This window comes from Abramis brama (assembly GCF_963993115.1).
Source record: "Abramis brama genome assembly, chromosome: 1".
Lineage (NCBI taxonomy): Eukaryota > Metazoa > Chordata > Actinopteri > Cypriniformes > Leuciscidae > Abramis > Abramis brama.
The window spans coordinates 13,713,014-13,725,665 of NC_139963.1; the positions used below are offsets into that span (position 1 = coordinate 13,713,014).

General features: G+C 40.0%; 1 protein-coding gene across 1 annotated transcript; it reads right to left on the minus strand.

Annotated features, from left to right (window-relative positions):
• Window positions 1–1,003: 1,003 nt before the first annotated feature.
• Window positions 1,004–6,320, minus strand: LOC311086482 (tripartite motif-containing protein 16-like). Its single transcript, XM_084119392.1, has 6 exons — window positions 5,347–6,320; window positions 3,998–4,093; window positions 3,669–3,902; window positions 2,692–2,851; window positions 2,182–2,229; window positions 1,004–1,934 (listed from the first exon to the last, which is right to left on the minus strand). Exons 1-6 carry the CDS (start codon window positions 5,923–5,925, stop codon window positions 1,411–1,413), a joined length of 1,641 nt encoding a protein of 546 aa, XP_083975518.1. The 5' UTR covers window positions 5,926–6,320; the 3' UTR covers window positions 1,004–1,410.
• Between the last annotated feature and the right edge of the window lie 6,332 nt (window positions 6,321–12,652).

Here is a 12,652-nt window from a genome sequence, read left to right on the forward strand (position 1 = left end):
GTACCAATACGTACCTTTGAGGGACTCAAATGCACTTTTTAGGTACAAAGGTGTACCCAGCGACAGCTTTTGTACCTTTTTTTTTCTGAGAGTGTTATTATTATTATTTTGTATTATTATTATTATTATTATTATTATTATTATTATTATTATTTTACATGTTCATTTTATACTTTAGTTGTTGTTGTTGTTATTCTTTGTTTTATACATTCTGAACTATTTTACAATGCCTTTTATTTGTCTTGTTTTTTGGTGCATTGTCTGTAATTGAACTAAATAAATAAATTAAAAAAAACTTTTTAAAAAAACTAAAAAGACTTTTAAAAAAACAATGTCAGCTTCTGTGCCTTCAGCAAGAGCTCTGTGTGAAATTATCTCTGTCTATTTATTGTTTGTTTGAGTCAAGCAAATATATATAAAGACAGGAGTATAATGGCGACCAAACATCAATTTGAGTCGCGTGTCTCTCCCTGCCCTACACAAAAATGCCCTGATTTTACACAGGTTTAATCATGTTCTCATGATGATCAGACTCTCCACACACTCATATAGAGAAGCAAGAAGAAGACAGACAGAGAAAAGAAAAAAAGCACAGAGGAAATATTTTCGTGAAGCTGCACTTTTCTTTTCTTTAATTTCATTAGCATCTTTTTCAGCAGGAATCTTTTCTTTTTATCCAGAACTAGAGCTCACTGCTTTTTACAACAACACTGATACATTTCTCCATTTCACTATTTTACATCAACAACGTTATCAAATGTTGTGAAAGTCATTTATTTCTTGTAAAGTGTTCATGATTTCCATCCCTTGTGACCCAATATCTGAAATCTCAGAAAGTGCTTCTTCATCCCTCATCTTCTGCATCACAATTTTCCTCACATTTTGAACTGTGATTGTTTTCCAGCACTATTTTCTCCACTACTAATGTCATTTTCCACATCTTCACTCCTTACATTGTTCACAATTTCTGTTATTTCATTATTCAAAACCACACTATCCTCAATCTGTTCATTTTGTTTGTTTAATAATTTCAGATGAAAGGTACTTTTAATATTAATATTATTATTATTATGTGTCACTACAATAAAAACTAAATGAATATGATTTCCATCAATACAATTATAGCTTTATAAACACACACACAAACACACACACGCACACACACACACACACACACACACACACACACACACACACACACAAACAAACACACACACACACAAATTCTCACACACCATTCTTACTGTCTCTATAAAGGATTTAATACACACATTTATTCTGTTCTTTCTGTGGCAGAGGTTAAGCTATTAAAGAAAATTAAAATAAGAGTCTCTGTATCTCACTGTTACTGATTTATCGTGCAGCTCAAAGTATTATGGGTAAAATCTCTCTACAATCTGTTCTGAAACATCAACACAGTTTCACTGATGATCCAGAACCAACCCAAAACCCAGGATAGAGCGTCTGAGTGAATGTGGTCTGGACTGTGTGGATGAGGCTCATTGTGTCAGAGACGCTGTAGAAGGACAGAGTTCCTGCACTGTGATCCACATACACTCCTATTCTTCTGCTGATGGACTTTACAAGGAGAACAGTCTCTATGTATTTGTGCCAGAATGTGTAACTGGAGGAAGAGCAGTTCAAACTCCAGGACTGATCATTACATCCAAACACACACTCAATACCTGATCCCTTCCTGCTGATGCTCTTATATGACACTGATATAAACACATTATTATTCCCAGTCCACTCAATCTCCCAGTAACAGCGTCCACACACACTCTCTCTACACAACACCTGCAACCTCTGATCAAATCTGTCTGGATGATCAGGATACGGCTGCTCTGTGTCAGTGTTAGTAATCACTCTGTTCCTCTCAGACAGACTGAGGCGTTTATTCACTGTGTTCAGATCCAGAGTGAGCTGATGGGAATCTGATGGAGAGAAAACACATCAGAAACAGGAATTATGAATCTGTCTGATCTTTTAATGTATCTGAACTCTTCATGAATCAATGTTCAATGTATCATCCGTGTCTCAGTACAGCTGACCAAATATCCTGTGCAAATCATCATTTACATGATCAATTATAAAACTCTTCTATCATGATTTATTTCTCCTTCTACAGGAAGAACATGAACACATTCAGTGAGTTTTTCTGCTTGTTTTCTAGTGACTCACATTGTAGGAAGTCGTTCCTGGTCTTGGGATTCATGTTGGTGAAAGTGACTGTGGAAATAAACAGACATGAACAGTGTGAAGAGAAACGACAAGATAAAATACATCCATTTCTGAGACATTTCTAATATGATGCTCTATAATATTAGATGATGGACTCATTTCCGAGAGCAGATTAATAATCTCCAGGGGCTTCATTTATAAAACACACACATCGGATTGATCCTAAATTCCATGGATTTCATCCTCCGTCATGTGTATATAAACGCTTGTCCACGATGATGAGTCCGTATTTCTGAATCATCAAGAGATATTTGTGGCCGTTCTGTAGGAGGATTTGATGGACTTGAATTTCATTTATTAATAACTGTGATTTATAAACTGGGATGCATTTAAGGACATTTTTGTGCAAATGGATGTTTTATAAATCGTAGGAACATTTCGGAAACGGTTGTACGTTCAGATTTGGGATCTTTCTCCACACGTCTGTATAAACGAGGCGCAGGACTTTACCTCCGTCTGAGATCTTCTTGATCTCCTCTTTGCAGAAATCCTCCAGTTTGTCTCTCAGCTGACGGACAGATTCTCTCACGCCATCAAAAGAGGAGAGAGAACTGAAGGAAACGTCGGGTTCGTCTGTAGATTCAGGAGGTGCTGAGAGAGACTGGAAACTCTACAGAAAACAGAAATCAAAACTCATCATCTCCACACTTCAGCCAATAACCTGCACTATATCAGATCTGAGCGGCTCTTGTTGACTTCACTTCTCTTCAGTGACTCGCTTCAATCCAGCACTTTCACACAATCAGCACATTCTCCTCATATTCATCATTTAATGCTACAAACTCTAGTATTTGAAACTTAATAATAATATAATTTAAATATATGTATACTTAAGAGCAGATTGAATGTAATGCTTTCAGACACTTCATTATTTTTAAAATTATAATTAAAATAATTATTTTAATTAAATGAATGTCTTGTAGTCTAAATTTATATTAAATGCAATTAGCTAATATTTAGAGAGCTTTTTGACCAACTTACGTAGGATTTAAGTCTGTATATGTAATTTCAGAATTATTTATATTGTCTTGATTAAAGTTACCACTGAATGAATTGAACTGACACACATTTATGATAAACTGAAATATACTCAATGCAATGTCTATAGAAATTTTTTGTTTAATTTTATCAACATTATCAATATCAAGTTCACTGATTTCATCAAGACAGAAGAAACCAGAAGGAAAAATGAGTTAATATTTAATGGTAAATTTCCCAGGGCTTTGTAAGTGTGTCTCTTTAAACAGAAGATGATCAGATGAGAGTCTGACTGATGATTATATGATAACACAACACTTGACTGAATCTGACTGAATTCCTGACAACATCTCAGTCAACGGCTCATTCTGCTCTTATGAAATGTTTCTCTGTCATAGCAGGATCTTGCTCAAGTCCACTATGATCCTGTTCTTCTAGATCTCTGTTACCTGCAGGAACTGGATGTGATCTTGTGTGTGTGAAAGCTGCTCCAGCTCAGCGTCTCTCCTCCTCAGATCATTGATCTCCTGCTCCAGTCGCTCCAGTCGTCCTTCAGCTCGACTCACTGCAGTCTTTTCCTGATCTCTGATCCGCTGTGTGACCTCAGAGCGGCTTCTCTCAATGGAGCGGATGATCTCAGTAAAGATCCTCTCACTGTCCTCCACTGCTGTCTGTGCAGAGCGCTGTTACACACACATCACAATCACACAGTGGCTTCAGCACGACTGACAGAGTCCAAACTGAGACGTCTCAAACTTCTCTTCTTCTCCAGACTCACCTTATGAGACTCCACAGCCTCTCTCAGATGCTGAAGATCTTTCTGTCTCTGCTGGATTCTCTGACGGATCTTCATCTGCGTCTCCTTCAGCTGTTTCTGGAGGACAAACCAATGACAGGGAATGACACATAAAACTACTGTCATACAAACATTAAAGTTACATGAATCCAGAGTTGGTGAAGTGGTTAAAGATCTTGCATGGTCAGTTTTTACTGTCTGGTTCAAACCACAGATTCATGGTTTCCTGAAATGAATGTCAGCAGTATTTCATCAGTGCCTAGTTTTATATCATTAGTGTCATCATTTACTCTCCCTCATGTCGCTCCAAACCTGTATGACTTTCTGTCTATTGTGAGACACAACAGAAGATATTTAGAAGAATGTCTCAGCGGTTTACAGAGGCCAAATAAAATATGGTGATACGTCAATAACATCAAACCTCATTGGTTCTTTCATGTCACAGTCACATGACTAAACACCATGATGTCATGACACAAACACCAGTGAAGTTTGATGTTTTTGATGTCATCATATTTGATTTGGGCTCCACATACATGAGTTTATCAATGATTTGATCTGTGAATAAACATTTGGCTCTTTTAAAAGTAGCATATTTTAAAGACTGCACTTATTTTGGAAATTATATACTTTAAAAGAATATAACTGTGAAATAAGTGTGAACTGAACGTAATGTTTTCAGACACGACGTAATTGCATGTTAATTGCTATTAAATGAAAATGTATTATAGTTTAAATGTAAATATAAAGCAATTAGCTGAACTTAAGAGTGACTTTTTGACCCACTTAAGTAAGATTTAAGTATATAATGTAATTTCATAATTCTTTTTGAGTTAAATTGAAATATTAAATATTATTAAAATGTACTTTAAAGTAAAACTCTTAATTGTACACTATAAAAAAGTGTACTTTATAAAGTGTACTTATGAAACAGTCATAAAAGTGGCCTTTCATTTTATTAGTAGGCTATTATATTATCTGCAAGTACAGTTTATATATATATGCCTATACTTTTAATTTGAAGTACACTACAAGTAGGCTACATGTCAATAAACTTAAGCGTACTCCTTTCTTTAACCACTAGTTGTTTAGATTACTTTTATGCTTTTTCTCCTTTTTGGAGCTTGAAACTTTTTTTACTCCATTGACATACAATGACTTTCTCACTGACTTTCAATGTATAAACTAAATTAGACGAGACAATTCTTCAAAATATCATCTTTTATATTCCACAGAAGAAACTCAGTCAAACCGGTTTGGAACAACATGAGTAAATGAGTGAGTAAATAAAGACACTTTCATTTGTGTGATCAATCCCTCTCAGTTCATACCTGTTTCTCTGTCCTCTGTGCTGCAGTTGATACAGTGTTGTGGTTTTTATGTTCACTCTCCTTACACCACACACAGATGCACTGTTGATCAGTGATACAGAACATTTCTAGCTCTTTATCATGTTTACGGCAGATCATGTCCTGCAGTCGTCCAGTGGCATCAATCACTTTGTGTGGCTTACGAGAGTGAAATTCCTCATGACGGTCTAAATGAGTTTGACAGTAAGATTCCTGACACACCAGACAGGACTTGACGGCTTTGTATTTTCTTCCAGTACAGACGTCACACTGCACGTCTCCAGCTCCAGCGTAACAGTCAGCAGGAAGTTTAGTCTTCTTCAGTTTCTCCACCAGTTCAGCCAGAATGGTGTGTTTAGCTAAAGCAGGTCTTGGACTGAAGGTCTGTCTGCACTGAGGGCAGCTGTAGACTCTCTTCTCATCCTCCTGATCCCAGCAGTCTGTAATACAGATCTTACAGTAACTGTGTCCACAGTGGATAGTCACTGGATCCTTCAGGAGATCCAGACACACTGGACACGTGAACTCATTCTGATCCACTGAAATTCTGGCTTCTGCCATTTTACTGCATGAATACAGAGAGACACAAACACACAACACCTCAACAATACTTCAGTTTCTGTTTCTCTGAACTGAGGAGTTGAAATAGTTTCCTGCTTCTGTGTTTGAGTGACGTGTGTAAAACAGGAGTGTCTGTAAAGCAGCTTCCTCATTCCTGGTGAAGGAGAGTCACTTTACTGCTGTGTTTATGTGCCCTAGTCGAGTCAAAAACATCGTAATTACGAGATCCGACCACATGAACAATTCAATCCGTTAAATTCCGCGTTATACAGTAAATTGACTCAACTCCGTCCGTGTTGGTCTTTACTTTCGGTTTTATTTGCGGTAGTTTGCGCGTTGGCTTGATGAAGAGATTCTCAGCTGATCTGATGTGATGCGTGTTTCAGAAGTGCGTCTGACTATAACATGTCATAGCCTATAACACGTAGCCTACGTTTAATTTTTAGCATTGTTGGGAGGAGTAAAATGTACATATGTAGCTTTTACTATGGGGTTAGAATTGTTGCATTATTCCAAATAAATAGATTGAGATTCACAATCATGTATTGAGATTCACAAACAAATGTAAAGAGATTCACAAAAATGTATCAAATTCACAAATAAATAGATTAAGATCCACAAATAAATGTAAAGAGTTTCATAAAAAAATGATAAAACTCACAAATAAATAAAACTAGATTTGCAAATAAAATAAAAATATATTTAAAAATGTTTTTTTTTTTTTATGTCACAAACACAACTCTGTTTGGCATTTATTTGTGAACCACATTCTGTGCATTTGTAAATAACTGCACGCATTTGTGAATTGCTTCTTGTGCATTTATAAATCCCTTCATGTATCTGTGCATTTTTAAACAGTTCTAGAGTACATGGCTGTGTTCCAGTAGCCTGGTAATACCAAACTCTGCTACTTCGCTTTGCTTCGTAGACAGAGTCTGGCATATCATACTTGAAAAGCGTTTTCTTTCTCGCGGGGGGCGCTTGTCTGAAGCTTGTCTGAAGCCAATCACATAACGTTTGGTTATGGCGTGTGTTATGCACATGCTCAGCCGCATCGAACTTCCACTGTAAACACATGTATGATGCGAAAACAAAACCATTGAGCGAAATACCGGAGTGAACATGGCTGTGAATGACTTTTGCAGATTATGTGAAGGAAATCTACGCATCCACGGTACAATCAGCGTCTACGTCACTGCTCTCAGCCCGCCCTCTGTTCGTTGATTGGCCGGCTATTTTCAGGCCGGAGGCAAACGGAAAGCTATGAATTGAGCGGAAGTACGAAGTCTGACGTAGTCAGGCTAGTGTTCCAGTCCACTTTTAGACACACTTGCAAACTAAGCATGTCACCTCGGGGGAATCCCTGCCGCCATTTTGAAGTGCAACGATGTAAGTTTGTATGGACAGACCCTTGTTCCTTTGATTTTGTCAGAGGGAGCGAGTCTACTTCATATGTACACTTTAGACATCTATATGTCCCACAATGCAGTACGATTGTGACGTCACCACATATCTAATCATCTAATCACTGTTGTATATTGTGTTAACGTTGTTTATGTGACTACATTTCCCATAATGCACTTTGTACATGTGTTTCCGGATGTTCTGGTGTTATGTCAGTAATGTATGGGAGAGTAAACAGAGCAGTCACGCTAACTGTGCGTTCACACCGCCGCCGACTTGAGCTTCCAAAGTTACCGGAAGTCATTCATTTTCAATGGAAGCTGGCTTCTCTCAGCTGCAAGGAGCGTCAAATTCCTCGGCGTCGCGTTTTGGGCGTTTTGAGCGTCAATCTGAAAGTTGAGAGAAGCTCAACTTTATGGTAATGAGCTATGACGCGGTTCAGCGGCAAGCAGCGGCAAACGCCAGCAACCAATCGGAATATAGACGTCCTTCGCGCTGGCTGATTCCGGAAAAACATATAATGTAAACTTTCGTTCCTACCAAAACATTAGTTCCGAGAAAAAAATATTAATTGCAGAGTTTAACCATCATAGAGTGAAAGTGTATCATTTGCATGTGTTTTAAAGTCCTGTCAGCTTGACAGGGCATAAGAACAAGCAGAGAGAGAGAGAACCCCGGCCGCGCGCGCGCACTCACCCTAGCGCTGTCTTGAATGCAAGACTCTTGCTCTCTCTCTCCCTCGCGCATATTAATCAAAATCAATTGATACGGTGGTGTCGAAAAAAAACTCTCCAGGGATGAAATGTTTTCTGTGTTGACAAATCTTGCGCGATATCCTAAATTGCCGAATGCATTGTTTTTTCTGTTTACATTTCATGGTGTGACACTTCTCTTCTCCCATGATCGAACACAGAATGCTGCTACGTCAGAGCGGCCAAAGCGTCAACAAGCTTCCCCGTACTTTTTGACAAGCGTCTTTGACTGGGCGGCCAGAGCTTCTTTGCAGCTCAAGTCGGCGGCGGTGTGAACGTACAGTAAGCTTGTGTATGTGTGTGTCATATTTGCCTGCATACGCCTATACTCTTCTAAAAGATACAATAAAGTGGCGACGAGGATCTTGTTAATCCGCGTGTGTGGTGTAAATGTGGAAATGAAGCGGCTTGACGGCGAGATCGCTGGAAATGATAAATAACACGAGCCTGCTGCTAATCCACATCTTAACTGAAGAGGGGGAAGAAAGACGATTCAGATAAGTGACTTAATTGATTGAAAATGACAGAGAACGGCACAAAATAGCAGCAGTTTTTGGCAACATTGGTTCCTTTGATTAAAGTAGTGAGCAGTGGAGCTCTTACACAGAAAGATTTGAGTACTTTGTAGCAGCGAATGCTGTTACTGAAGAGAAAGTTGTACCCACTTTTTTAAGTGTGATGGGTCCAAAGACATATACACTACTGCGTAACCTCCTGCAGCCAGAAAAACCGGGAGAGAAAACGTATGATCAAATAGTGGGCACTCTCAAAGCGCATTTCTCTCCAAAGCCCTTAGTAATTGCAGAGCGATTTCGATTTCACCGACGAAATCAGCTGGAAGGAGAAACTGTGACAATGTTTGTAGCAGTGCTAAAAAAATTAGCTGAACACTATGAATTTGGTGTCGTGCTAAATGACGCACTTCGGGACAGATTAGTCTGCGGACTCCGCTGTGAGGGCATAAAATAAAGACTGTTAACGGAGAGCAACCTGACGCTACAAAGAGCAACTGAGCTGAGTGTGTCTATGGAATTGGCTGCGAAGGAAGCACAGCAACTGAGCTCAAACATTAAAATGTATAAGATGGAGACCGAAAAACAAACTGAAAATAAAGGCCCATGTTTTCGCTGTGGTAAGACGGGACACTCACCTGTTTCATGCTGGTTTAAAGATGTGGAGGGCCGCAGCTGCAAGAAAAAAGGACACATTGAGCGCGCATGTAAAAATAAAACAGAAAAGAGAAAAATGCAGCAGAAACCAGTATACAGAAGGAAGCAAAAGCAACGCGTGTTTGCAGTTGGGCAGGAAAACAAGGAGGTTACTGACATATCTGATGAGGAATTTCCTTCGCATGTGCTCACTGTCGCAGGTGGAACCAAGGATTATAAGGTCACCGCGCTGCTGGAAGGACAGCCTGTAAAAATGGAGATTGACACTGGTGCTGCTGTGTCGCTCGTGACGGATGCGGTATACATCAAAATACTGAGCCACCTGCCACTCACACTACCTGATGTGGTTCTTAAGACTTACACTGGGGAAGCAGTGACCATGAAAGGACTCACTCAGGTAACAGTTGAACTGAACGGACAAACAAAAAAACTACCATTTTATGTGGTCTTGGGTGGTTACCCCTCGTTGATGGGACGTTCTTGGCTGGAGCAACTCAAGGTGGACTGGACAGTGTTGTCAGCAGAACAATACCCCTTGCCTCACATTAATGATCTTTTTGCTGGGCTGACAGGAGGGCAAAAATTCAGCAAAATCGACTTTCAATCGGCGTTTCATTTCAAACATTGCTACGCTGCTGAAACCTCTGCACAAATTGTTATGTCATGAGAAAAATTGGAGGTGGACCTCTGAATGCAAGGAGGCATTCAAAAGAGCAAAGGAGACACTTTTAAGGTCAAATGCCCTCACTTATCTTGACCCTTCTCTTCTCATCCAGCTGGCCTGCGACGCATGGTGTTTGGCGTTCACAAGTTTTATCAGTACATCTTTGGAAGGAAGTTCACGTTGCTGACCAATAATCGCCCACTCACTGCAATTTTTGGCCCACACCATGGCATTCCCTCTCTTGCTGCTAGTAGGATGCAAAGATGGGCTTTGTCGGAATTGCACGGGAATGAGGACGGTCTGTCCAGATTACCTATTGCTGACAGGATAAAAGATGCACAGGTTGCGGAAATTTGTGGAATGGTCCGAATGAAAGAAATTGCCAGGAGTTACTTCTGGTGGCCAGGAGTGGACGACCGAATTGAGGAAAAGGCAAGAACATGTACGTCATGCCAGCACATACGTAATATACCACAACTGGCACCGCTGCACCCATGGGAATATCCAGAGAAACCATGGCATCGCATTCATGTTGATTTTGCAGGCCCAGTCGAGGACAAAATGCTGCTGGTTGTCGTGGATGCACACAATAAGTGGCCTGAGGTGGCTATCATGAAATCTACCTCAGCTGAAAAGACAATTGAGAAACTGGTAGAAATTTTCTGTAGATTTGGACCTCCAGTGCAGCTTGTCTAAGATAATGGCCACAATTTACATCTCACAAGATGGCCACATTTCTACAAGCAGACGGGGTGCAGCATATCACGCCATCACCTTACCATCCTGCAACAAATGGGTTAGCAGAAAGGTTTGTCCAAACCATGAAACGTGTTGAAAGCTTCACTCGGGCAGGGGACATTTTATCAATGCCTTCATACTGTAGCTTCTTGCTGTGCTATCGCAGTACTCCGCATGCAACTACCAAAGTGTCACCAGCGTCTTTGTTGTTCCATAGAGAGCTCAGGACAAGCTTTGAGCTGCTTAAACCAGCAACACTCAAAGAAACTGTCTTACGACAGCAAAAGAATCAAGTACAGCGACGGAACCTGCGAGCCAAGGACATGCTGAACCTTTTCGATAGGCTCACCAGTGCTGGCCCAGAACTATGGTAGTGGTCCGAAATGGGTTCCGGCTACTGTGGAGGCCCAGACGGGTCCAGTCTCGTATAAAGTCAAAACTGCTGGGAATTTTTCTTAGAGGAGACACACTGATCAGTTGCTTAATGGAGCAAACGCATTTACAGATCTTCCCGAAGTCGCGGATGTCACTGACCAAATTAGTGACAGTATGCCAGCTCCTGAAGTAACCATCACTGAGCCTACCAAGACCTCAAATTGTCCATCTGTAAAGGAACAGGCATTACCTGTTGTACCGACAGAAAATGGAAACCAAATAGGCCGCCGATACCCAGTTAGGGAGCGGCACCCATCTCAGTGTTTCTTGGATTATACGACGAGGGTGTCCATTATCAGGTATTAATGGACGACGGCGAGGCGTGAACCGTCCGACACGCAGCGGAGGTCCATTAGGTCCTCCGCCGAAGTCCATTAATACCTGACAATGGACACCTCGAAGGGCATTAACCCGCTTATACCATGGTCACTTACGAAAGAAGGAAATATTTAATCAATTAATAATACTTTAATGTGTTTTAGAGTAAAAATCGTGAGGGTTTTTATTTATTAAGTCGAGCGCACTATTTAATATCTCCCGTATACAGGCGTTGCCAAGCAACGTGGCCACATTGACCCGACCGCAGCAGTTGATCAGTGAGTTTGAGCCAGCGCAATCATTTAGAACTGTCATCAGGCAAATTGACGGGACGCCTATCCTAGGTGTACTTTTTAATGGACACCCTGCAGCCAATCAGAATCGAGTATTCACCCAGACCATGGTATAAGTTGTGTTCATATACATAAGGAAATCACCAAGAAGACTGAATGTTCTGAGTTAAAAAAAAAATCACATGTGACAACTTGCCCCTGTACAAATAATCAAATAGAACATGCTCAAAAAACATTGTGATATTGTAATTTATTTGCAATAAGGAAAGAAAGGCATTAATGAAGGAAAGGCAGCAATTAAGGAAGGAAAGGCAGCAATTAAGGAAGGAAGGAAGGAAGGAAGGAAGGAAGGAAGGAAGGAAGGAAGGAAGGAAAGAAAGAAAGAAAGAAAGAAAGAAAGAAAGAAAGAAAGAAATGAAGGAAGGAAGGAAGGAAGGAAGAAATGAAGGAAGGAAGTAAGGAAGAAAGAAAGAAAGAAAGAAAGAAAGAAAGAAAGAAATGAAGGAAGGAAGTAAGGAAGAAAGAAAGAAAGAAAGAAAGAAAGAAATAAAGAAAGAAAGAAAGAAATGAAGGAAGGAAGGAAGGAAGGAAGGAAGGAAGGAAGATGGTTAAAAATTATCAACAAAATAAGAGCATGGCAGTTCACCACCTGACATAATGTTAAAGGCAGTCAGAAGCTGCAGAACAAATCAATCAGAAGAACAGCGAAGGATTTTTACATAAATTACCGTACTCTGACTCTGTATTGTCAAAATATTACCAGAGAAGAAATTGAAAGTCAGACAGCCATGCCATCAACAATGGTTGGTTATACAACGCCACGGAAGATTTTTTCACCTGATTTGGAAAAGCAGCTTGTTGAGTATATTACTGGGTCAGCTGACATTTATTTTGGTCTGTCGCCAAGTTAGGTCAGAAAGCTTGCCTACCAGTTTGCTGTGGCACACCAGCTGA